The sequence below is a fragment of the Podarcis cretensis genome, assembly GCF_951804945.1.
Source record: "Podarcis cretensis genome assembly, chromosome: 13".
NCBI classification, from domain to species: Eukaryota; Metazoa; Chordata; class Lepidosauria; order Squamata; family Lacertidae; genus Podarcis; species Podarcis cretensis.
In genome coordinates this window covers 50,503,692-50,530,106 of record NC_137182.1, presented here as the reverse complement: position 1 = coordinate 50,530,106, position 26,415 = coordinate 50,503,692, and the positions used below count along the sequence as shown (strand labels likewise).

Genomic DNA, 26,415 nt, shown 5'->3' with positions numbered 1-26,415 from the left:
TCTCGCAGTGAGGGAACTGCCAGAAGGCCCTTGGCGCTGGACCTCAGTGTCCGGGCTAAACGATGGGGGTGGAGACGCTCCTTCAGATATACTGGACCGAGGCCGTTTAGGGCTTTCAAGGTCAGCACCAACACATTGAATTGTGCTCGGAAACGTACTGGGAGCCAATGTAGGTGTTTCAAGACCGGTGTTATATGGTCTCGGCGGCCGTTCCCAGTCACCAGTCTAGCTGCCGCATCCAACAAAGATATTATTTGACCTTCTCGCTTAACTGTGAAAGGCAAAGTGGCTGAAAAGCACCATGAACTCAGGGTTTCATTGTAAAGCCTTGGGCATGTCTTCTTCCTTCGCCAGGAGCAAGACAACCTTGCAGACGCAGAAGAGCGCTGTGACCAGCTGATCAAGAACAAGATTCAGCTGGAGGCCAAGGTGAAGGAGCAGACGGAGAGGCTGGAGGACGAGGAGGAGATGAACGCTGAGCTGACGGCCAAGAAGCGGAAGCTGGAGGACGAGTGTTCGGAGCTCAAGAAGGACATTGATGACCTGGAGCTGACCCTGGCCAAAGTGGAGAAGGAGAAGCACGCCACGGAGAACAAGGTGAGCGGGGATGGAAGCGAAATCTCTCTTCGCTATGTAGTCCAAGGAGCTTTTGCTACTATCAGTTGGGTCTGGATTAAGGTTGGCAGCCGGGAGAGTTGATTCTCCATGAGATTCCTGCACTGGGTGGACTTAAGAGTTTTCTTTTGGGAGCCTCCAACCTTTGTTGTGTGCCACCTTGAATTTTGCCTACATCCACCTTCTTCTTTGGAGATCACTTGTAGCCGAGTAAGATTGACTTCCATTGAGAGCCAGTGTGGTGTAGTGGTTAAGAGCGGTAGATTCATAATCTGGGGAACCGGGTTCGCGTCTCCACTCCTCCACATGCACCTGCTGGGTGACCTTGGGCCAGTCACACTTCTCTGAAGTCTCTCAGCCCCACTCACCTCACAGAGTGTTTGTTGTGGGGGAGGAAGGGAAAGGAGAATGTTAGCTGCTTTGAGACTCCTTCGGGTAGTGATAAAGCGGGATATCAAATCCAAACTCTTCTTCTTCTTCCATAAACACGGTTTTAACAATGAGTCCGTAAGTGACTGTGGAGGCCAATTCTGGATCCACACATCCTTCCACAGCGGGGACAAAGGTTTCCAAGCAGGACTTGAACACGGTGAGGGTTTGCCAAATGCACCTTCCTCTTAGCACGTTTCTCCCTTTCGTCCTGAGTTCGAGCATCTTCAAAGCCCATGATACCTTTGGCAAAGGCTGTTCTCCAGTTGGAGGCCAGTGTTTCCCAATTGTTGGTGTTTAAACTACATTTTTAAAGATTTGCCTTGAGAGAGTCTTTAAACCTCTTTTGTTGATCACCAGCTTTACGGTTTCCATTTTTAAGTTGGGAATAAGTAGTTGCTTTGGAAGACAATAATCAGGCATACGCACAACATGACCAGTCTGACGAGGTTGATGTTGAAAAATCTTTGCTTCAACACTGGTGATCTTTGCTTCTTCCAGTACACTAGCATTAGTTCACCTGTCTGCCCAAGTTATGTGTAAAAATTTTCTGAGACACTGTTGATGGAATCTTTCGAGGATTCCATCTAATAACTCAAAATTATAATATGCCCATAGGCTAAGAACCTCACAGAGGAGATGGCTGGCCTGGATGAGATCATCGTGAAGCTAACTAAGGAAAAGAAAGCTCTCCAGGAGGCCCACCAGCAAGCTTTGGATGACCTACAGGCCGAGGAAGACAAGGTCAACACCCTTACGAAAGCCAAGGTCAAGTTGGAACAGCAAGTGGACGATGTAAGTGCATCGACTGCAGCACTCGCAGGGGAGACGGCCTGTTATTTTTCGCACCTTCCTTGAAGTAGTCGGAGGCATTCAGTGTAGTAAAAAAGCCCCACACACAAGTACCGTATTTTTTGCTCTATAAGACTCACTTTTTCCCTCCTAAAAAGTAAGGGGAAATTTGTGTGCATCTTATGGAGCGAATGCAGGCTATCCCAGAAGCCAGAACAGCAAGAGGGATTGCTGCTTTCACTGCGCAGAGATCCCTCTTGCTGTTCTGGCTTCTGAGAGTCAGAATATTTTTTTTCTTGTTTTCCTCCTCCAAAAACTAGGTGCGTCTTGTGGTCTGGTGCGTCTTATAGAGTGAAAAATACGGTACACTGTTGATCTTAGGAGTAGCAATTCCTTTCTCAGTTTCTGGATTCAGGGTCTCACTGTCTTTGCTCAACAGCTGGAAGGATCGCTGGAGCAAGAGAAGAAAATCCGTATGGACCTGGAACGAGCCAAGAGGAAGTTGGAAGGGGACTTGAAGCTGACCCAAGAAAGCATCATGGATCTGGAGAACGACAAGCAGCAGTTGGACGAGAAGCTGAAGAAGTAGGGGTGCTTTAGTTTATTGCCAACTCCCCGCCTCCCTTTTGTTGTGGATATTTGTTCTACTGCTGCCTGCCTCTCTGTGGTTGGATGTAGCAAGTTGGTTCTTGTCTTCCCCAGGAAAGACTTTGAGCTCAACGCACTCAATGCTAGAATTGAAGATGAACAATCTTTGGCCATCCAGTTGCAGAAGAAGCTCAAAGAGCTACAGGTAAAAGGTTGATGACAGGGGTGTGTGCATTGCAGCCAACTTCACTGATGTGGTCTCTCTCCCCCTCTGTCTGTCTCCCTCCCTCTCTATAACCCAGGACCAAAATGAGGCATATTTTTGGGCAGAGGATAGCTGCATCCAACAGAGCAATAACTTTCGAGAAATTCTGTACCTCCAATACCTGCTGTGAGGAATGGGGATGTTATTAGCAACCATGTTAGCTTTACATTCTGCTCAGTTTTCTGCCATTTTTTTTTAAAACCCACAAACCTCTCGCATTTAAATTATATGCATTTCCCTCTAAAATATACACGTTTGCATGCACTTTCCTACGAAATGCATTTCTGGATGCAAACTTACGAGCTGAGAATTGCATCGTTCATTCACTCCAAAGGATACAGTCCTACCTTGGATCCTGAACGCTCTGGAACTTGGATGTTTTGGCTCCCAACCACTGCAAACCCGGAAGTGATTGTTCTGGTTTACGAACGTTCTTTAGGAACCTGAACATCCAACGGGGCTTCCGGGGCTTCTGATTGGCTGCAGCCAATCAGAAGCCACAATTTGGTTTTTGAACGTTTTGGAAGTCAGAACGGACTCTGTTTGACTTCCAAGGTACGACTGTAACTGTATTCCGATCCATGTATTAGTCTAGGAAGTGCAAATTGGGTCAGTCCACTTAAAGATTCAGATTGAATGGAATCCTCCAGTGCCCCTAGATGTTACTGATCTTTGAACCTCCATGGAAGCTTCACGAATCTGGATCTAGGCCTGGGCTTTTGAAATGGAGGCCGCCGACAGAATTCCTGGAGCGTGCTTTTCTGGATCTTGCTGACCGAATGTCTCCCTCCTTCCCTGGTCCAGGCGCGGATTGAGGAGCTGGAAGAGGAGCTGGAGGCGGAGCGCACAGCCCGGGCCAAGGTGGAGAAGCAGCGCTCTGACCTCTCGCGGGAGCTGGAGGAGATCAGCGAGCGGCTGGAGGAGGCCGGCGGGGCCACGTCCGTGCAGATCGAGCTGAACAAGAAGCGGGAGGCGGAATTCCAGAAGATGCGCCGCGACCTGGAGGAGGCGACTCTGCAGCACGAGGCCACGGCGGCCACGCTCCGCAAGAAGCATGCCGACTCAGCGGCAGAGCTGGGGGAGCAGATTGACAACCTGCAGCGCGTGAAGCAGAAGCTGGAGAAGGAGAAGAGCGAGTTGAAGCTGGAGCTGGACGATGTTGCCTCCAACATGGAGCAGCTGCTGAAAGCCAAGGTTCTAAGCCAAAGAATGGGGGCGGGGTTTGTTTGGGGTGGGGCAAGGCAGGTGATGTCATGGTCTGAGGGCGGAGTCACGGTTTGTGGCAGGGTTGTAGCACGGCGGGAGAACAACCTGGAGACATCGAACCGGTTGATTTGGACTGGGATACAAAGATAGGGAGGGGGTGAGATTCAGAGGGAGCACCCTTCATTCCAGAATTAAAATTAAAATTGTTCCCTCCTCTGACCGGATGCTGCTACTCTCCATTCACCGCTACATTTATTCCCCAACAACTCCTCTCGCCGTTGGGTTTCAGGCCAACCTGGAGAAAATGTGCCGCACCTTTGAGGACCAAATGAACGAGCACCGGGCCAAGTCTGAGGAGAGTCAGCGAATGGTCCACGACCTCACCTCTCAGCGAGCTAAGCTCCAGACTGAGAATGGTGAGTCGAGAAGGCTGATGCACGTTCATACGACGTCTTTTTCATGGAGATTGAATTTAGGACATTTTGCATGTGAGGCTGGTGCTCTACCACTGAGCTAAAGCCCGTCTCCCATAGCTTGATGGCTGGCTCTTCTTGACAGTTTTCTGCTCTAGCCATTTCTCCTCCATCTTTCCTCAGATGCAACCAGGTTTCCACTTACCTAAACTTACATCCATCCATCCATTCAAAGTTTTCTTTCTTTTCTTCCTTCCTGCCACGCCCTACTTTCATCACCCCTCCCTCTTTCCCCCTTCTTTCAAAATGATTGCTCGTACAGTGGTTCCTCGGTTCTCGAACGTAATCCATTCTGGAAGACCGTTCGGGTTCCGAAACGTTTGACAACCGAGGCACAAAGGGCGGTCTGCAAATTCAATTGAGAAAATTGAAAAACACGCAGCGGAAGCCGTTCGACTTCCGAGGTGCATCCAAAAACGGAAGCATTTAGTTCCGGGTTTTTGGCGTTCAGGTTCCGAAACATTCGTCAACGGAGACATTCGAGAAACGAGGTACCACTGTACCATTTTCATTTACAGTGGTACCTCGGGTTACAGACGCTTCAGGTTACATACGCTTCAGGTTACGGACTCTGCTAACCCATAAATAGTACCTCGGGTTAAGAACTTTGCTTCAGGATGAGAACAGAAATCGTGCAGCAGCAGCGCACTGGCAGCGGGAGGCCACATTAGCTAAAGTGGTACCTCAGGTTAAGAACAGTTTCAGGTTAAGAACGGACTTCTGGAATGAATTAAGTTCTTAACCAGAGGTACCACTGTACTTTCCAAGCTTAAAAATCAACATTCTGATGCTCCTCTCCACTCCAAAAGAAACCCTGAATACATAAATGACCCAAGCTATCCTTCTTGCCTCAACTCCTGACCCTGCAGAGGGGAGGGGGAACCAGCTAGCCACTAACTTCTATTTTTTAAAAAAATAATAATCCTAGTCCACCTAATTTGGTGTTCATCTTCGATGGCACCCTCTGCAGAACATTTTCTGAAGAGAAGCGTGTAGAAACAGACACAGTCAGCCTGTGGGGTCCCTGTTCAATATGGCTGCCAATTCCGCTGACAACAAAACTCTTGGAGATAATGGATTCCTCCGCCCCAACTCTTCTTCCTAGGTGAATTATCCCGCCAGATGGATGAGAAGGACGCTTTAATCAACCAACTGACGCGAGGGAAGCTGACGTACACCCAGCAACTGGAAGATCTGAAGAGGCAACTGGAAGAAGAAGCTAAGGTAAGGGGGACCCAAAGAGCTTTGGGAAGGAAGTCCACAGGACTCAACGCAAAGGGTAGATACTGGTCCTGTCAGGACTGACGGTCACCGAGACCACGTGGCTGTTCCCTTCCCCTCAGGCCAAGAATGCTCTGGCACATGCGCTGCAGTCGGCCCGCCATGACTGCGACCTTATGAGGGAGCAGTATGAGGAAGAAACGGAGGCCAAAGCAGAGCTTCAGCGCTCGCTGTCGAAGGCCAACTCTGAGGTGGCACAGTGGAGGACCAAGTATGAGACCGACGCCATTCAAAGGACGGAGGAGCTGGAGGAAGCCAAGTAAGTGGGGCGGAGGGCAATGAGACCCACAACTTGCCTCAGCTCACAACCACAGGCCTGTTGCGCCAACCACCCTTTCTCACCCTTGTATGTTCAAGTTGAAACAATGCAATAGCCAATACAGTGGGACCTCTGGTTGCGAACGGGATCCGTTCCAGAGCCCCGTTCGCAACATGAGCAGAATGCAACCTGCGTCTGCACGGGTCGCGATTCGTTGCTTCTGCGCATGCATGTGGCATCACTTTGAGCGCATGCGCGAGCGGCGAAACCCGGAAGTAACCCTTTCCGGTACTTCCGGGATGCCGCGGGACGCAACCTGAAAATATTTAACCTGAAGCAAATGTAACAAGAGGTATGACTGCAAAGGGGGAAAATGCAATTGAAACAACAAAAACACGTAGAACAGTAAAACCGTCCCAGCCAAAAACAGGACAGTCGTTTCAGCAAAAGAAATGGGTCTCGTAAAACAAAACAGGTGAAAGTAAAGAGGTGTGTACAGCAGAAGCTGTACAATGAAGATGCTGGGCTCTGTGAGGAGGGAATTCAATGGTTTAACGGCTGCCACAGAGAAAGTTCTTGCCCTGCGTTTTAGAGGGTAGACCAAGTACCAAGGGGTCTGCCGATCTCAACACCTGAGAGAGTCCTTAGGGACGGAGGCCATCTTCCTTGAGACCTAAGTGGCCTAGGGTTTTAAATGGCACTATGAGCTCCTTGGGCCTGGACTCCAACACTTTTAACTCCAGCCCAAATTTAATTCCCCCAGATGAGTTGTGGTTTTAAGCAAAGCAGGAGGGGTGAGCCCCTTCTGATTATCTCCTTTCATTAAGCCCTGGAGGTGCCCTTCCTTGTCATGGATTTGGGCTCCTTCCATTGGCTCATGGTGCCTGTCACCTTGACCCGTCTGTGTGTCAGGAAGAAGCTGGCGCAGCGCCTGCAGGACGCCGAGGAGGCGGTGGAGGCCGTGAACGCCAAGTGCTCCTCCCTGGAGAAGACCAAGCACCGCCTGCAGAACGAGATCGAAGACCTGATGGTGGACGTGGAGCGCTCAAACGCGGCCGCAGCTGCCCTGGACAAGAAGCAGAGGAACTTCGACAAAGTACGGCGGGAAAAGCGGAGGGAATGATCCGGAAGGGATGGGTAGGGGACAGCTGTGGGTACCCCAGTTCTGCTTAGTGGGGATACTGGGCCCTACTGGACGCTTGTGAAGCTCAGCTCATGTCTGCGCCACATGCTCTTAACTCACTTTAATCAGTATGCCACAATGGCTTGGCTTCAAGGGTGTCCATTTGCTCACTGTGGAAGCAGTGGGTCTAGGCGTGCCTCAAAAAATAGCTATTCTCAAGCCTTACTCTCTCCGCTTCTCCATCACCCACCGCAGCTCTTGTCAGAGTGGAAGCAGAAGTACGAGGAGTCCCAGACGGAGCTGGAGTCGTCGCAGAAGGAGGCCCGTTCTCTCAGCACCGAGCTCTTCAAGCTGAAGAACGCCTACGAGGAGTCTCTGGAGCACCTGGAGACCTTCAAGAGGGAGAACAAGAACTTGCAAGGTGAGCCTTTTTCTCCCTCAGGGGCCAATCTGTTGGCTTCCGCTCTCTTCACTGTGCAGCGAAATGCTTGTCACAAGACAATGTTTACGTTCCAGTCAGAGTTGCTGTTGGAGTTTCTCACGGGAAAGGAGACTGGATGTGACGTACACTGGTTTCCTGTTTTTCACTGTTCACACAGTGTTCTCTCCGTGCTTTAGAGGAGAGAGGTTGCTTTCTCTGCTCCGGCAGAGGCAAGATGTTTTTCTGTAATCTACCAGCTTTGAAGTGTAAATAAAGTAATATAGAGTATGTGGCACGTACTCCTCATCATTCCGCTGTGCATGGGCTACTGCAATATCAACACAATCACCCTGTGCCCCGAACGAAACGCGTTCCTGTAAGATGCCACCTGACTCCCTACCATTTTGCTGTTCCCGGCAGAGGAGATTTCCGACCTCACGGAGCAGCTTGGATCCAGCGGCAAGACCATCCACGAGCTTGAGAAAGTGCGTAAGCAACTCGATGCGGAGAAGATGGAGTTGCAGGCGGCTCTGGAGGAGGCTGAGGTGAGGAGGGCCTTTGGCTGTGATCCTAAAGCGACACCGCGGCCATCTTGTTTTTCAGTTGGCCTTTCCATCTTCCTCTTTCCGTTCCCTCAGATTCTTTTCATCCTCCCCTCACGATCTTTTGCCTACAGATGTACAAATGTCCTTTTTGTCAGGCCTTTCTCTCCTCGCTCCTATTGTCATCTGAGGAATGTGGGAGGGCATGGCATGACCTTGTTCCTTTACCCAATATCTCCCTCCATGATCCAGGCCTCTCTGGAGCACGAGGAAGGCAAGATCCTGCGGGCCCAGCTGGAGTTCAACCAGATCAAGGCCGACATTGAGCGCAAGCTGGCCGAGAAGGACGAGGAGATGGAGCAGGCCAAGCGCAACCACTTGAGGATGGTAGACTCGCTCCAGGCCTCCCTCGACGCCGAGACCCGCAGCCGCAACGAGGCGCTGAGGGTCAAGAAGAAGATGGAGGGCGACCTCAATGAGATGGAGATCCAGCTCAGCCACGCCAACCGCATCGCGGCCGAGGCACAGAAGCAAGTCAAAACCTTGCAGGGATACCTCAAGGTAACACCAGAAAGTTCAGTCTTCTTGTCCCCCCGTCCCCCCCCCCGGCAATGTTGCAATGGGGTGAAGCTCCCTTCAGTTTGTACCTCATCTCTCCCTCCCCACAACCCCTGGCTACATCTTGCCTCCCTTCTTCTTTTTCTATAACTTTTATTAAATTTTCTGTTTTACATTTTATAATATTCATTTAAACAACCTTAAAATATCAGTGACTTCCCTTCTTCTCTTTCCACGGCTCATTGCACATAACACAAATCCTTGCATATTTTATATAAACTATTCAGTATTCCATTATTACATCCATCAAAACTTATTTACACCATTCAATTTATCTTAATGCCCACGTTTTCAAATATACACAATTTCCCCCATATACTCAATATCGTTTTCCAAACTTTTATAAATGTATGTTCTTCTTGTTCTCTTATTCTATAGGTTAAGTCTGCAAGCTGCGCATATTCCATCAGTTTAAGTTGCCATTCTTCTTTAGTTAGAACCTCGCTCATTTTCCATTTTGGGGCTAACAAAACACAGGCCGCCGTAGTGGCATACATAAATAACCTTTTTTGACACCTGGGAATTTCCATCTGAATTATCCCCAACAAAAAGGACTCTGGTTTCTTCGGGGTTTTTTTTTTTTTTTAAAAGTACTTTTAAACATTTTTTTCAATTCATTATGAATTATTTCCCAATGCTCTTTTGCCCTTTTACAGGTCCACCACACATGATGGACTGCAGCCTCAGTCTCATTTCATCTCCAGCACTTAACTCGGCTCTCTCCTTTTCCCTCCCAGGACACCCAGATACAGTTGGACGACGCCGTCCGAGCCAACGAGGACCTGAAAGAGAACATCGCCATTGTGGAGCGGAGGAACAACCTGCTGCAGGCGGAGCTGGAGGAGCTGCGTGCCGTGGTGGAGCAGACAGAGCGGGCCCGAAAGCTGGCGGAGCAGGAGCTGATAGAAACCAGTGAGAGAGTCCAGCTCCTTCACACACAAGTAAGAGCAGCCTCAGAAGCAAGGCTGTTACTAAACCTTCTGGATTGGTATCAGCCAGGAAACAGAAAATTTCTGCCCTCAGACATCCCTTCCTATTATGTACATTTTCGCTATACCCCTGTATATTGGCATTCGCAGGAGTGACTTAATTCTGATCCCGCATTTGTACTTTAGTGTGGCAGCACCTTATGCTTCAGAACTCCCTGCTGACTGACACCAGGGTGCGGCCTTCCCTGTGCTCTTTCCCAGTGCCTGCTTAGAATCATTTTTCTTTAGACAAGCCTACTCAGTTATGGGGACGCAGGTGGCGCTGTGGGTTAAAGCCTCAGCGCCTAGGGCTTGCCGATCGAAAGGTCGGCGGTTCGAATCCCTGCGGCGGGGTGCGCTCCCGCTGCTCGGTCCCAGCGCCTGCCAACCTAGCAGTTCGAAAGCACCTCCGGGTGCAAGTAGATAAATAGGGACCGCTTACCAGCAGGAAGGTAAACGGCGTTTCCGTGTGCGGCTCTGGCTCTGGCCAGAGCAGCGATGTCACGCTGGCCACGTGACCCGGAAGTGTCTCCGGACAGCGCTGGCCCCTGGCCTCTTAAGTGAGATGGGCGCACAACCCCAGAGTCTGTCAAGACTGGCCCGTACGGGCAGGGGTACCTTTACCTTTACCTTTTACTCTAACTGAGTAAACTGGAGCATGTTAATTGTTTTTGTTTGTTTGTTTTGTTTTAGCTTACAGCTGATTTTAATTAATAGTAGGGTTTTTTAAAATAAAAAATAGCTGTTTTAAACTCTTTATGACTGATAATTTTATGGTTTTATTGTTTTTGCAAACTGCTCTGAGGTGTTGTTTTTTTTAATCAAGCAGTGCATAACTTTTTAAAAATGAAACAAATACCGTATTTTTCCATGTATAAGACTAGGTCCCCCCCCCTCAAAAATAATGTACAAAATTTGGGGGCATCTTATACACGGATAAATCTCCCTCATTTTCTTAAACCGGAGTCCCCAAACCGGAGTCTTATACATGGGGGCATCTTATAGACAGGAAAATACAGTAACTTCTCAGCGATCGAGTCGCCTTATTGGGAGGCAGAGGCATCGGGGCATACAATCTGGGGCCCTCCCCAGTGCGGCCACGCAGCCCTGACCTCACCGACACCTCGGCAGTGATGCCACCTCTGTTGCTGCAGCTCTTCCCTGCCCGGTGAGCTGCTCCTGGGCTTTCTAGAACATTCTGAGCAGAGACCAGCATTCACCGTATAATCCTAATGTTTTTACCACTGCCTCAGGAGTGGTGTGGGGCAATGGATTTATGGTGTGACCTGCAGCAGAAGCTTGGTATGCCACAAGCATGGACCGGAGTCGGGAGATGATTTCTTAGCTGGGGGAGATGGTAGCAGTGCCACAGGCACTGGGTTGTGGCGCAGGACCTCAGAAATGAAGTAGCACCTAAGAAGGTCCTCTTTCCCCACGACTCTGGTCGGCCACTCTTGCCTCTGGTGTGGGGGCATGGACTTTCTGTCCATAGAAGATTCCAGAAAGCATGGGGACCAGCATGCTGTGGGATTCCTTAGGATGGTTCAGAAATTGGGGGTGGGGGCTACGAGGTCTAGAAAGAGTTGCTGCCTATGCCTCAGGCTATGAAGGCCGATGGAGCCGTTTTCTGAGGTCATATTTCGGCAGGTCCTCCTATTTCTCCCTGGAGGCCAGCAGCCCTAGATAAAAAAAAAAAAACCCACGGTGTATTTGTTTCACAGAACACCAGCCTCATCAACCAGAAAAAGAAGATGGAGTCCGACCTGTCCCAGCTGCAGACGGAGGTGGAGGAGGCAATTCAGGAGTGCAGGAACGCTGAAGAGAAGGCCAAGAAGGCCATCACGGACGTGAGTGGAATGAGAGATGCGCTCTTCTTCTTCCCCACGGAAGCAGTGGCTCCCACCTGCAAGGGTTCCTTATGAACATGGAAACCTGCCTCAAACCACTGGTCCATTGAGCTCAGTGTTGTCGACACTGACCGGCAGGGTTTAAACAGATGAGAAGCATTTGCTACTAAGGTTATTTAGGAGGAGCTGCCTCAGCTGCACACTACAACATGGGTGGGTGACCTGCGGCCCTGACCTCATTATGTGCGGCCCCCAACACCTCCCAAAAGTTGACCCATCTTCCCTTCTTTCCTGTTAACGTCCTCCGTGCTTTTCCTAGGTTCTTTCTACCGTGCTTCCCCCCTTTCTGTGTAGTTTCAAAACAGCTGGAAGGCGCAGTGTTTTATTTGATTAAAATAACTTGATGGGATCTTTTAAAAAAAACCATTACCTGTTTTATACGGCAAAGGTTTATTTTGGCCCATCAGTCTGAGAACAAGCATATAGGCTTCAGTCATCTGTGTGCGCGCGTCTGCTGAAGCACACTAAAGTACGAAAGGAATTTTGTTCATTTGCTGTAATTCTGCTGTATAGTTAATTACCTGAGAGTAGCAACATTTAACTCAGTGGCGCTTTGTTCTGAGTTGAATTTTCGCAGGACCAGGAATTCTAATCTGAGGTAGCCATGGTGAAAATTGAAGCAGAACAGGTTTTTTTCTTTTCTTTTCTGGATTAATAAACCAAAAAGAAAACTATTTTCATTGCTGGCTCCACCCACCAGCAGCTCTGCCCACTGCCAGCATGTAGACCCTGAGGGTTTACTCCTGAAGGAATGCAGCCCTGACAGAAAAAAATGTTGCCCCCCTGCCCAGAACAATGTATTCTTCCCTTCCCCATCCCCTTCACGTTTAGTGAAGATAATGTGAGCATATCCCAGAATTCGCTTTTTCCTTTGATTTATTGAGAGGAGGAGGGAGCCATCCTCTCTGTGGTGGAAAATGAGGAGAGGCCTGTTAGTCACATTGACGAGAATACAGTGGTACCTCAGTTTTCGAATGCAATCTGTTCTGGAAGACCGTTCGAGTTCTGAAACGTTTGAAAACAGAAAACTCAATAACCGACAGCTAGGCCTCAGGATCTTACATTCAGTGGAAGCCGCATGGCATGTTCGACTTCCGAGCATAGCTGTCAACTTTTCCCTTTTATTGCGAGGAATCCTATTCGGAATAAGGGAATTTCCCTTTAAAAAAAGGGAAACATTGACAGCTATGCTTCTGAGGCGTGTTTGAAAACCGAAGTATTTACTTCCGGGTTTACGGCTTTCGTAAACCTAAATGTTCATCAACGGAGACGTTCGAAAACCGAGGTACCACTGTAAGTGGTTCAGGGATATAAAGAGGAGTATGGGCTTCTGCCAAGAAGGCCATCACGGATGTGAGTACAAATCAGATCATGGAAAGGTGGGATCCACAACTGGCGACCCTTCACCAATTGCCTGTCCTCGCAAGTATTGACCCTCTAGCCGTCTATCTTGTTCTGCTGGGATTTGCACAAGCCCAGTTAGGTTCAGGACCATAGACAGCTCCCAGTGGGCCCTGTTGGCTGAGCCATGAAAGATGATGTTGTCTCAGCAAAGGACCGCCAACACCTGAAGGCTGAAGGGTCAGGGGTTTGGTGTAGCAGCGCCTGTTTAAGAGAGGAGTATGGGCTCCTGTCCTCATCACCTCCTCCCCTCAGGATTTTTAAGGCCTGCATTGGGTTTTCCAGACTGAGGTAGTTCTCTGCATTCTCTCTGCTTCCTCCAGGCGGCCATGATGGCGGAGGAGCTGAAGAAGGAGCAGGACACCAGCGCTCACCTGGAGAGGATGAAGAAGAACATGGAGCAGACCATCAAGGACCTGCAGCTGCGGCTGGACGAGGCTGAGCAGCTAGCCCTGAAGGGGGGCAAGAAGCAGCTGCAGAAGCTGGAGGCCCGAGTGCGGGAGCTGGAGAACGAGCTGGAGATGGAGCAGAAGCGCAACGCCGAGAACGTCAAGGGAATGCGCAAGTGCGAGAGGCGCATCAAGGAGCTCACCTACCAGGTGCGGGGGCTCAGAGACCTCCTTTCTATGCAGAACAGCATCTAGCTGAGCCAAGATCGAACATGGTTCAATTTAACTGCATTCCGAGCAAGTAGCCTCCAGAACACATTGTCAGCGCCATCTCGAACCCAGCTCAGCCTCTCCCCCACCCCGATTGCTAGTGGCTTTGCCCAGGGATCTGGAAAGATCTAGAATCAGGATGGTGATCTCACCAAGCTTAAGATCACCCAATCGAACTGGTGGCATACAAAATCTAATGAAGAGCTGCGTTGCTCTGTGATTTTCGAATAACAGGGAGAGTTGAAACTAGTTGAGAATTCAGAGGTACAGTGGTACCTTGGGTTAAGTACTTAATTCATTCCAGAGGTCCGTTCTTAACCTGAAACTGTTCTTAACCTGAAGCACCACTTTAGTTAATGGGGCCTCCTGCTGCCGCCGCGCCACCGGAGCACGATTTCTGTTCTCACCCTGAAGCAAAGTTCTTAACCCGAGGTACTATTTCTGGGTTAGCGGAGTCTGTAACCTGAAGCGTATGTAACCTGAAGCGTATGTAACCCGAGGTACCACTGTATATTGTATTTAATTAAGGGGTATCAGAGTTTTTAGGGGGCTAACCAGGGTGAGATAGCTGGGATAGCAGGCTTGTTGGTTTTTGAATGTCTGGTGTAGATTTTTTCAATTTTGTTGTTCTGTATGGGACAATGCCAATAAAGATTATCGTATCGTATCTGCCACCTGAGGCAAATGCTGATTGCTGCCTAATGGTAGGGCCAGCTCTAGGACGCAGTGTGAGCAGGAACGAAAGTCATTTAGGAATGGTTGTATGGGGGAGGAATCAATTCTGGGTGAACCCAGCAGGGAAAGGAAGCTAAGAAGGCCCGACTTGTTCCGCTTTTTGAATAGTTTGGTAGCCGTCTAGGGCTGCTGGGTAAAGTTTGTTCCTTCTAATCCAGCCTCCGTGGACCATTTGCAGTCCTGCAAATACTACATGGGAGGTGGCAAAGCTGTCAACCCAGCACAGTGTGTCAGTTTCCTTCTTCAGCTAAATAACCTGCCTGTTTCTCCTTTTTTTCCTTTTGTGCTGTAGACGGAGGAGGACCGGAAAAACCTCGTCCGTCTCCAAGATCTGGTGGATAAACTCCAGTTGAAAGTCAAGGCTTACAAGAGGCAGGCTGAAGAAGCGGTAAGCACGCAACCTTCGGGGCTAGCGTCCTTCAGCCCTGGGTCGTCGTCCCCAGGCGGTGTTGGACTACAACTCCCATCAGCCCTAGCCAGTTTAGGTCAGGGATGATGGGAGATGTAGTCAAAGCAACATCTGGGGGACCCAAGGCTGAGGAACACTCGCCTAGGCTTCCTCTTCCTCCTTGACACCTGGGAGAACTCATCATGACCTGCCTCCTACGGGGCCCACTTAGGAACACAGAAAACTGTCTTATACTGGTACTGAGATCAGTAATGCCTGCAATTTCTGGCAGCAGCTCTCAAGGGTTTCAGACAAACGTCTCTGCCAGCCCACCCAGAGATGCTGAGGAGCACAAGGCAGGTGCTCTAACCACTAAGCTCTGCATCCACTCCTCGCTTCTCCATTCCCCGTCATTATTGCCATTTACGCGCCTGAATAAATGGACCTGCAGGTGAGCATTTTGCGGTCACTGTGGGCGACTGCGGAGAGCACTTCCATCTTCCCTAGATTCCCCCCTCGCGCTACACGCACTCAGAAGTATTATCTTATTTCTTGTTTACGCCTCTCCCCACCCCGTCCCCGCCGACAGGGCAGCCGAACGGAAAAAAATGACAACAGAAGCAAATGAAAATCCAATATCCAATTCTATTAGAATCAGAACTTGTAAGCGGCGTAAAATCAAATAAAACCACATGTCAGCAGGATGTAAAATGACAAGATTAAAAACAGCCAGACTGTTAAAATCAACCGTCACCTGCTTTAACGCCTGTTGGGGGGAAGAAAAGAAAAAGAAGGAAAGAGGTTTTTGTTTTGTTTCTGTTAGTCAGGACAGAGGTGGTTTTTAACAATCTTTCCAGAGGAGGAAATCCCATTCTAGGGGCGCCCATGCCGATAAGGCCCTGCTCCCCGTTTGAGGTCTGTCTCAAAGTTCTGACAGAAAGGAGGAGCAAGGCTCATCTAAAGGTCTTTACTGTAGGGCCAGGGTAGGCAACATTTTTATTTCCCTGTTGAGGGCTGAATTCCCTTGAGGATAATGTGTCAGGGACTGCACTTTGGCAGTGGCCGGGGCTATGACAACAGTGGGCGGGGCTGGAGAAAAATGGGGCGGGGCCTCCCCTTCCATCCCTTTTCCTCCCTCTTCCTCCTCATCCAGCAACCTGCAGTTTCTCCCCACTGGCGATCCCAGCAGCCAGCAATACTGCCTTTGACAGCGAAGGTAGAACCTAAGCCTTTCGTCTCCGGTAGACGCAGACAGCCTTACCCTCCGTGAATTTTCCAGTCCTCTTCTAAAGCCATCTAAGTTGGTGGCCTCCGCTAACCCCTTGTGGCAGGGAGTTCCGCGGTCTGCACCGTGCGAAGAAGTTTCCTTCGTTTTGTCTCGGATCTCCCAACATTCGGCTTCGTTCGCTGCCCCCTGGTAGGACGAACTAGCTTTAATACACCACCCCATTGTGATTTCACCCCATCTCTTTCTCTCCCCCCCCCCAACCCCAATGCAGGAGCAGCAGGCCAACAGCAACCTGGCCAAATTCCGGAAGGTTCAGCACGAGCTGGATGAGGCCGAGGAGCGGGCGGACATCGCCGAGTCCCAGGTCAACAAGTTGAGGGCCAAGAGCCGTGATATCGGGGCAAAGGTGAGAAACCTCTGGTGCGTTCTCTCTCCTCACCAACTCCTATAATTTCGGTTCCCCCCCCCCCCCGCCTGATATCTGCATTTCTCCGCTGACTCCTCCTTCCTCTCTCCCTGTTCCCTTGCAGAAAGGTCTGAATGAGGAGTAACTCCTTTTGAAGATCAGACGCCAACCATCCCCGAATCACACGTATGCCCCCCGCCCCCGCTCCACACCTGAAAGGCAGTGGAAGACGCTTCCCCCCCCCCCCCGCTCTGTATATCAGCATGGCCCCCGAAATGTAGAATAAAGGCTATCAAACAGCTATTGCGTTCCGTGTGTCTCTGTACGTGTCAGGCGCTGTTTGCCAGAGTGGTATATGATATAAAGGCTCGTAGGGTACATGCGAACGAATGCCAGTTGCTGGAGGCAAGCCAAGAGAGGAGGTGTTTTGCTAAATCACTACGCTAGAGTAAGAGGAGCCTTTCGGTCTGGTGCTGCAGGATCACTTAAGTGAAACCGAACTGGGAGCTGCAATAAAATGTTGCAGCATGAAGTGCTCCAGCTCTGTCCTCCAACCAGCTGAGCTCGCCCCCCCCGCCCCGGAAACACCATTCCATTCCCTCTTTAGTAGTTTCCCCCCTCCCCTAAAGATTTTCTGTTGCCCTTTTGCAAATTTGCGGTTCCCCCTAAACATTATGATACTGCCTGGTTTTTGTGTGTGTGTGGTTTTGTTTGGGCTTCAGAAACAATGGCACTCATAGCCTGAACATCAGAATTATAAGGAATAATGATGATTTTACTAAGCATTTAGTGGCACGAAAGGTGCCTTGCTGCATAATAATAATAATAATAATAATAATAATAATAATAATAATATTTTTTTTTAAAAAAAATTGTACCCCGCTCATCTGGTTGGGTTTCCCCTTGGTACAAGGGGGTGAAAATCTGTGCTCTGAGGAAAAGACAAAATCTCTGGGCTCATCCAGGCGACCTGTTTATACCCCATTCCTCCTGTTCTCTTCTTGCACAAAGCTTACACAGCTGTCAGGCTATTCCTGGTCTTTACTGAGTGTTGCTTCTGATCTGTTTGTGGGGTATTTACCGGTATATGTATTCCCATCCGTCATTCGTTCGCCCCACACTTTCCAACGTATGTTCCCATCACTGCAAGAAGCCCTTTCCCTTTTTAAGAGGATTTGTGGCACTAGGGGGACAGAGCCCTTAAATCCATCATAATTGTGCAAACCCGAGTTTCCGGATATGTGTCTGAATCTCTCCATGCAAAATGCAATCTGGAGACGCCCTCTCTGTTGCAACCCTGGTCCTCTCAGGACAGCACTCTCGACCAAACCCTTCTCCCTGGGCGAGCCTACCTCTCCACTGATGCAGAAGCACAAAATTCACAGTAAAAGGCAAAGTTCCCTATTGTCCAAAGTATCCAGAGTTGGCGTTTTGCCCAGTTTTCTGGCAGTATCTCAAGCCCCTTCCTGAACAACGGCTGCCACCTTGTGGCTTTCACCTGTTACTGGCTAATTGGGCCTAATCTCTTTCCTTGTAAGGAAGAGAGATTTGCTAAAAGGATGCTTTTGAATTATGGTGCTGGAGGAGACTCTTGAGAGTCCCATGGACTGCAAGAAGATCAAACCTCTCCATTCTGAAGGAAATCAGCCCTGAGTGCTCACTGGAAGGACAGATCCTGAAGCTGAGGCTCCAAGACTTTGGCCACCATGAGAATAGAAGAAGACCCCCTGGAAAAGACCCTGATGTTGGGAAAGATGGAGGGCTCAAGGAGAAGGGGACGACAGAGGACGAGATGGTTGGATAGTGTTCTCGAAGCTACCAGCATGAGTTTGACCAAACTGCGGGAGGCAGTGGAAGACAGAAGTGCCTGGCGTGCTCTGGTCCATGGGGTCATGAAGAGTCGGACACGGCTAAACGACTCAACAACAACAACAGGGTCACAATCACACCATACAGAATTCCGGGAGCTGTAGTTTGTTAAAGGAGCTGAGAGTTGTTGGGGGCCCCCTCTTCCCCTCCTAGAGCTACAATTAGCAAAGTGGTTTAACGATAAAGCACTCTGGGAACTGTAGCTCTGTGAGGTGAATGAGGGGTCTCCAAGCAGCTCTCAGCACCCTTAACAAACTACAGTTCCCAGAATTATTGGGGGGCGGGGAGAGCCACGACAGTTTAAAGTGGTATCATAGCACTTTAAATGTGTAGCATGAATGTGGCCTGAATTCTACTCAGAGTTAGACCCATTGGAATCAACAGACCTTAGTCACATTCATTCTTTTTAGTGGATTTACTCAGTGGGGCACTAATATTGGTTATAACCCTGACTCTGAGGCTCAGCTTTCGATTAAATTTGTGTGTTGTGTGTCACTAAAAAGTCCTGAATTGATTTACAGTGGTACCTTGGGTTACATACACTTCAGGTTACAGATGCTTCAGATTACAGACGCTTCAGGTTACAGACTCAACTAACCCAGAAATAATACCTCGGGTTAAGAACTTGGCTTCAGGATGAGAACAGAAATCGTGCTCCAGCAGCACGGCGGCAGCAGCAGGAGGCCCCATTAGCTAAAGTGGTGCTTCAGGTTAAGAACAGTTTCAGGTTAAGAACGGACCTCCAGAACGAATTAAGTACTTAACCCGAGGTACCACTGTACAAGCAAGTAAAAAAGAATAATGCAGAAATTAAAAAAGATCTAACAGTATAATTGTGGCAGCCCCTAAATTTGTGGAATTCCCTCCTCTAAGTGGTGTGTTTTGCATCATTATGTAGTCTCCCTCACATGCTGAAAGCCCACATCTTTACTCTCCCTGGACTTGGATATCTAAGATTTAGATTTTCTTTGCAATTGTTTTAAGCTCTGGACTGTAACTCTGGGACCTTAAAGCAAAAGGTGGGTAAGAAATCAGATAACTGATAATTTCAGGTGCACTATTTGAATGTCTAGAGCAGGCGTCGGCAAGGCTTACCGGGCATGGGCCAGATCACTCCCGCGGAGAACTTCCGTGGGCTGGACTGGTGAAGCGCGATGCCAGAAATCACGTCTGCACATGCCCAGATGCTGAAAATCACTTCTGCGCATGCCCAGACACCAAAAATCGCTTCTGAGCAGCAGTGATTTTCGGTGTCTGGGCAAGCGCAGAAGCGATTTCCGGAGCCACAGAAGAGAGTTGCACTGTGCCAGTTTAGCGCAGTGCGCGGGGACTCGCCAAGCGGGCGGCTCAGTTTGGGGGCAGTTTATGAGCTGCTTCTGGCCCATGGGCCTTAGGTTGCCAACCTCTGGTCTAGAGCAGGGTTCCAAAGGCCAGTCTTGGCCTTCCAGGGCACCTCGTTTGGCCCACGAGGCATTTCCCCCCAAATTACACCCACCCACCAGCTGATGTCAGCTGAGGACAGGGTGAAATCGCGCAGGAAACAGGCTGGCTCAGACAAGGCAGCAGACATTATTATTGTTTAAAAAATTGTGTACTGCTCTTCATCTAGGGTCACAGAGCGGTTCATGTCATAATAATAGAAAATGAGAATGCAAAGTACATAATAAAACAGAAACAATCTGCAAGCACAATTAAACGGCCATAGAATGTTAATCAGTCAAAGGTCTGGTTAGAGAGAAAAGTTTACGCCTGGCGCCTAAAGATATGTAATGAAGACGCCAGATGAGCCCCCCTGGGGACAGTCAAAAGCGAAACTAAACTCTGCAAAAGTCCCTGTCCTGGTCTTATGGGGATACCTGGTGCATTGGACCTCAGCATCCCAAGCATCACAGATTTAATCCCTACTTGTCAGCTGATTAACGGGGGTTAAATCCTGCTCAGCCCAGCATTCCTCTTTGAGCTAGGGAGGCTCACGCAGGAGCCTGGCAGGGTTGCCAGGAAGCCCTTTGGCAAAAGCACTTCCAAGCAGTTTGGCATTCCTGATTGAGCCTCCAAAAACAGCAGCTGTGGGGCTTTGCGAGAGCCCTTTGCAAAAGGGCTTTCAAGCAGCCTGGCGTTCCTCTCTGAGCCTCGGTTCTCAGAGCTTCAGGCGGGAGCAGTGGGTGAATGAGTTCTGCAGCCAAGCGACACCCAGAGACCCGCAAGTGCCCACCCCAGCTATAAACCTGCGCCTGTGATTCCTGCGGTGTTTTGCCCCCAAGTCACAGCCCTTTGTGCAGAAAGCCTATAAGTCCCATGCTGTATCCAAAGCGCAGATAAATGATAGATCGGTGCCAGCCTTGTGACAGCAGGAATAGCCTTTCGCCAAATCACAGAGGTGGAAGGGTCTCAAAGGCCATTTAGCCTAGCCTTGTTGGCCAACACAGGAAATCCTCTGCAAGGCACACTTTCTGCTTAAAAAAACTCAGTGAAGAAGAACACCACCTTCCAACACAGTCTGGGTGGAGAGGGACATTTATGTGCATTTCTGCTCTCCAATATGCACCAGTTTCAGATACATCCATGCCATACATTTAAAGCACACAGCTCCCCCCCCACCCAAGAATCTTGGGAACTATAGTTTGTTGAGGATGCTGGGAATTGGAGCTCTGTGAGGGGTGGACTACAGTTCTCTCTCGCCACAGTCATAATGGATGTTGACTTTTCATACATTGCTGAACTACAACTCCCATCAGCCCCAGCAAGAATGGCCAATGGCCAGGGTCGATGGGAGTTGTAGTTCAGGAATACCTGAAAGGCCAAAGGTTCCCCACCCCTAGTGGGTTGATTGTACCACTTGTAATTAGCTTAGTCAGTGAAATCTGCACGTATTCACAGCAGAATGAACACAGAAGCCCCCCCCCCCCCGCTTCTCTCACCATAGCTGAACTTGCTGTAAAGTTTGGTGGCAGTGGTGATAAAGCGGTTGCTTTACACACACACATACACACACCACAGAATTAACTTGTGGAACTGCCTGCCACATGAAGCTGGTGGTGGGTGCTAGCATGGGTGTCTTTTGAAGGGGATTAGGCAAATTCATGGACTACAGGTGTGCTGATGGCTGTTATCCATGATAGCTAGCTAGATGAACTTCCATGTTTAGACGCAGTGTACCTCTGAATTTATAGGGACGCGAGTGGTGCTGTGGGTTAAACCACAGAGCGTAGGGCTTGCCGATCAGAAGGTCGGTGCTTCAAATCCCTGCAATGGGTGAGCTCCCGTTGCTCAGTCCCTGCTCCTGCCAACCTAGCAGTTCGAAAGCACGTCAAAATGCAAGTAGATAAGTAGGTACTGCTCCGGCGGGAAGGTAAATGGCGTTTCCGTGCACTGCTCTGGTTCGCCAGAAGTGGCTTAGTCCTGCTGGCCACATGACTCGGAAGCTGTACGCCGGCTCCCTTGGCCAATAAAGCGAGATGAGCACCGCAACCCCAGAGTCGGTCACGACTGGACCTAATGGTCAGGGGTCCCTTTTTACCTCTGAATTTCAGTTTCAGGGGTGCAACAGCAGGGGAGGACCCCCTTGTGTGCCTCCTGGAGGCATCCAATCTGCCCCAGTGAAAAGAAAAATGCGACCTTTGATCTAGCAGGACCCTGATATGAACAAAAAACAGGCACCCTCTTAGAAGACACATAATGTTAAGACAGGCACTGCTATTCACAGCTCTTTCAAACATTTGCATTCAAAACAATTCACACTTTTCTTTTTAAAACAATCAGATGCTAAGCTTGTCAAGTATCATAGCTATCTGTACTGTTCCTGTAATTGCTGGTTTGCGACATTTGTATCTACGGTATATATTTTTGTTTGTGCTGAGAACTGAAACCATGAAAATAGAAATAAAAGACAGCTGCTTGGTTAATCCAGGGCATTCCCCCCCTTTAATCGATCCAAATGACAATCAATCAATCAATCAGTCAATCAGATTGAAGGAATAAACTGAATAATGGAATAAGATAGCCTCACCAATTGTCTGGGAAAGTCCTGATTTGGGGAGTGTCAGTAGAGAGAACTGGAGGTTTTCCCCTAATGTAAATGAGACTCGCCATCCTGTTTCACACCCAGCAGAAAATTCCCATCGAAAAATTTGTTGGGGATGCAAAAGGAAAGGCGAGGGGGTGTCAGCTGCTGAACAAAAGGCAGATTAAAATATGCATATGTGCAAATGAGATTAGGCCAGGCTGGTAGGTGCCTAAAAGGGATCAGAGGCATTAAGCCCAATATTCAGGGAGATTAGAAGAGATGAAAGCACGCAGATGTATAGATTAGGCTGTCTTACGCCGGATCCCTTGATTAAACTGATTAAAATAGGTCAGCACTATTAAAATAGACTTGGGAGGATTAGAAGGGGGCTATTGATAGATATTGTTTTTAACAACAACCAAAAAAAAATACCCACGACGAGGCCATTCCTGGGCAAGTTGATCTGACTTCCTGCCTGAAACAGCTACGAAAATTGCACTGAAACATTCCTCTCTGGGAAAATGCCCAGGCAGTCCCTTGCATCCTGGAGCAGCTCTGTTTCTGCAAGGGAGAAGGGGTGCCTTTGGGCTCTTCGCTCCGAGAAAGAAAATGGAGAGCAAAGTGCTCCGCGCAGCTCGAGCGAGCGAGCCAAGCTACACATAAAGGCGGGGTGCATTTTCCAGGGGGGATCTGATCAGATCCCAGCCTTGCAAAGCGGCTCGGGGAAGGGCAGTGTGAGAAGGACGCCAATATGCCCTTAAATCGCAGTCTTGCCCCCTACCCCAAAACAACCCCCTCTCATGAACAGGTGCCCACCTCTTCCACTTCTATTAGCTGAGATTTCTGCATTGCAGGGGGGTTGGGCTGGATGACCCTCGGGGTCCCTTCGGACTCCATTCGTGTCATTCAGAGCCCGCAATATTTCAGGCTGCCTGGGACCCTGCGACAAGGAGAAGTACCGTATTTTTCGCTCTATAAGACGCACCAGACCACAAGTTTTTGGAGGAGGAATTTATTTTAATCTTATTTTAAAGTTGTATTTTAATCAATTTGTTTTTATATCGGGTGTTAGCCATTCTGAGCCCGGTGTAGGCTGGGGAGGGCGGGATATAAATAAAATGTATTATTATTTATTATTATTATTATTGACCTCTTTTGGGAGCAGGATGCTAGGCTAGAGGGACATTTGGTCCGAACCTGCTCTTCTTGCATATTATTTCTTATCAATCTGCCAGTTCCATTGCTAAGAGAAGGGACCACAGACGGACTTAATCCATACGGTGGATAACGTTCTTGTTCCCGGAGATTGGGATTAACTCCTGGACTTACCTCAGCCATCCAAGCAGTGTCTGTCGTACTCCTTCAGGGTGCTGTGGGGACGCAGGTGGTTCCTTGGTCTTGCCGAACGGCTGTGTGGCCTAGTTTTCCCTCACCAATGCTGCCACCTTTACCTCCACCTGCCAAAAGTCAACAATGAGGGACAGGCCTTTTCCTGCTTCCTCCACCCTCTCAGGTTGCAGGGGGTTGGACTAGATGACTCCCTTCCAACTCTATGACTGTTGTTACGGGACTTATGGTCTCTGTGTGTGGTTTGGGAGCTGCACGGTCAGGGGAAAAACAATGCTGTCCAGGGTTGTAAAGACTGCGGAGAGAATAATTGGGTGCACTCTTCTCACCTTCGATCAAATCTATGCTTCCAGGTGTCATAGGAAAGCTGCAGAGATAGCGCAGGACAGGGCGCACCCCGGAAATGATCTCTTTCAGCTTCTGCCTTCTGGAAGAAGGTAAAGGGTTATAAAGACTAGGACTAGCCGCCTGAGAAACAGTTTCTATCTAAATGCGATTTTGGTTTTAAACACATTGTAAGGAGCCTAGGAGGATGCGGGTGGCGCTGTGGGTTAAACCACAGAACCTAGGACTTGCCAATCAGAAGGTCGGCGGTTTGAATCCCCGCGATGGGGTGAGCTCCCATTGCTCGGTTCCTGCTCCTGCCAACCTAGCAGTTTGAAAGCACATCAAAGTGCAAGTAGATAAATAGGCACCACTCCAGTGGGAAGGTAAACGGTGTTTCCGTGCACTGCTCTGGTTCGCCAGAAGCGTCTTAGTCATGCTGGCCACATGACCCGGAAGCTGTATGCCGGCTCCCTCGGCCAGTAAAGCGAGATGAGCGTCGCAACCCCAGAGTTGGCCACGACTGGACCTAATAGTCAGGGGTCCCTTTACTTTTAAGGAGCCTAGGACTTGCCGATCAGAAGGTTGGCGGTTCAAATCTCTGCGACGGGGTGAGCTCCCGTTGCTCGGTCCCTGCTCCTGCCAACCTAGCAGTTCAAAAGCACGCCAATGCAAGTAGATAAATAGGTACCACTGTGGCAGGAAGGTAAACGGCATTTCCGTGCACTGCTCTGGTTCGCCAGAAGCGACTTAGTGGCCACGACTGGACCCAAGGGTCAGGGGTCCCTTTACCTTTACCTTTAAGGAGTCTGTATGGGAGTATATTGTATTTAAAAATGGGGTACCAGAGTTTTTACGGGGCTCACCAGGTTGGGATAGCTGGAATAGCAGGCTTGTTGGTTTTTGAATGTCTGATGTAGATTTTTCAATTTTGTTGTTCTGTATGGGACAATGACAATAAAGATTATCGTATCATCGTATCGTATCGTACCCGGTGGGAGGGAGCTGTCGGGGAACTCCCTGTTCAAAACTGCCTCCAAACAGCTCCCCAGGAAGACCCCTTGGTTATAAATGCAGACATCATTAACTTCAGGCAGAAAGATAACAGCCTAATCACAACACACGTTTAATGTCCACTTAAAAGTGCATTAAAACATTGATCAGCACCAACAGGATAATGAATCTGAATCTCCCAGCACCATCTCCTTAACCGGCGATGTTGCTCTCTTAAAGTGCCTATAGACAACCGGGAATGGAGCTGTCTTCCTGGCCCGTGTGATAAACTGTTCTGTGTAGCTCCAAAGCTTGCCTCTTCTTGCAAGCTTCATATACCACCTCTTATTTCTCTCTGTGTCTCTCTCCCAGGCAAGCTGAGCATCTTGTGAATGGAAAACAAAGGGAGCCCAAAATATTCCCTCTTTGCACCGAAATGCCTCTTTTCCCCAATAGAAAATCTCTACGCCGTGGTCTAAGATGAATGCTGCTGAGTAAGTTCAATACAGATATATTGTCAAAAGAATTGGTCTTGTATATGGTCTCGGCAGCTCAAATAGTCATTGCAAGTCAATGGAAAACAACCCAGAATCTTACCGCTCGCTCTGGAATATAGCAATAATGTAGAAAACTACTCATAATTTGAGATTTCGACAGGACACTTTTTATATCATTTGGCATTCCTTTTATTACACATGCAGAGGAACCATCATTTTCAAGACAAACCTCATCACAAGCCCAGAAAAATTGGAACTACGCTTGACAATCAAATCATGCCAATATTCTTTACTTGCACTTTTTTCCAAATTTAACCCAGGCACAACTCATTCTACCCCTGCTTTATAGTTTTGCCTCTCATCTTTTGATTTCCATCTACGGTTTTGTATACGTTACAGAAGGAAATAAAAATACATTTACAGAAAAGGAAATCTCTGCGCCTCCCCAACCCAGCCCAAATGTACAGCTTGATACATTTCTAGTATGCAAAAGTACCTGGTGGTCTGAGGGCTCCAGAACTCAATATCCCGTTGCCTCTTCTTGCTTGGGATTAATCTGACAGGAGGAGGGGATGCTGCCCTGGCTGGCGAGGGGAGGGTCTTAGGTCGTGGGGAGGGAGGGGCAGGAGACAGCTGTGAGCTGGAAGAAAAGTGGGGAGCAATGTACTTGTCAGTCCTCTGCCTATTAATCTGCACCAGCTCCGAACTGGTTCAGCCCCATGGAAGCCCATGACTCCCATCTTGTTTTGTCAGTTTATTTATTTCTCTAAAAAATACAGTACTTACTTTGCACATAAATAATAACCCATGCTCTGTACTTTTGCTTTTTATATATACATTTTTATTGGGTTTTTTTAACATATCATTTCCAACAATAATTTAACATAACTTCTTATCTCATACAATATTTTAGACTTCCGTCAACAACCTCTGAAGATTTTCTGTTCTTTATCACTTGTTCTGCATTTCTTTATTTCTCTATTACTTTTAATTATCTATTAACTAATAACTCTCTTAATAGTCTTTCATGCAATATTTCGAGTCGTCCTCCTTACAGAACTTCTTGCAAGTCCTACTA

General features: G+C 48.8%; 1 protein-coding gene and 1 long non-coding RNA gene across 3 annotated transcripts in view; one reads left to right on the top strand and one right to left on the bottom strand.

Annotated features, from left to right (window-relative positions):
- Nucleotides 1–16,605, top strand: part of LOC307202094 (myosin-7) — a 42,080-nt gene extending 25,475 nt beyond the window's left edge. Inside the window, exons 23-40 of one of the 2 annotated variants that reach the window (XM_079951708.1) lie at nt 355–597; nt 1,663–1,839; nt 2,276–2,421; nt 2,539–2,629; nt 3,494–3,883; nt 4,185–4,311; nt 5,474–5,592; nt 5,712–5,908; nt 6,821–7,004; nt 7,287–7,452; nt 7,873–7,997; nt 8,247–8,555; nt 9,350–9,553; nt 11,302–11,427; nt 13,212–13,487; nt 14,575–14,670; nt 16,170–16,304; nt 16,429–16,605. In XM_079951708.1, the coding sequence (XP_079807834.1) occupies nt 355–597; nt 1,663–1,839; nt 2,276–2,421; nt 2,539–2,629; nt 3,494–3,883; nt 4,185–4,311; nt 5,474–5,592; nt 5,712–5,908; nt 6,821–7,004; nt 7,287–7,452; nt 7,873–7,997; nt 8,247–8,555; nt 9,350–9,553; nt 11,302–11,427; nt 13,212–13,487; nt 14,575–14,670; nt 16,170–16,304; nt 16,429–16,449 (3,132 nt within the window). In that variant the 3' untranslated portion in view covers nt 16,450–16,605. Of the gene's footprint in view, nt 1–354; nt 598–1,662; nt 1,840–2,275; nt 2,422–2,538; nt 2,630–3,493; nt 3,884–4,184; nt 4,312–5,473; nt 5,593–5,711; nt 5,909–6,820; nt 7,005–7,286; nt 7,453–7,872; nt 7,998–8,246; nt 8,556–9,349; nt 9,554–11,301; nt 11,428–13,211; nt 13,488–14,574; nt 14,671–16,169; nt 16,319–16,428 lie in introns of both variants that reach the window. The other variant, XM_079951709.1, reaches the window with a different exon arrangement.
- LOC307202366 overlaps nt 2,597–26,415 on the bottom strand; it is a 40,359-nt gene continuing 16,540 nt past the window's right edge. The window contains exons 5-9 of the long non-coding RNA XR_013832854.1: nt 23,506–23,633; nt 15,932–16,084; nt 12,009–12,133; nt 2,730–2,813; nt 2,597–2,695 (exon numbers count right to left, since the gene is read on the bottom strand). This is a non-coding gene — a long non-coding RNA (uncharacterized lncRNA). The remainder of the gene's footprint in view (nt 2,696–2,729; nt 2,814–12,008; nt 12,134–15,931; nt 16,085–23,505; nt 23,634–26,415) is intronic.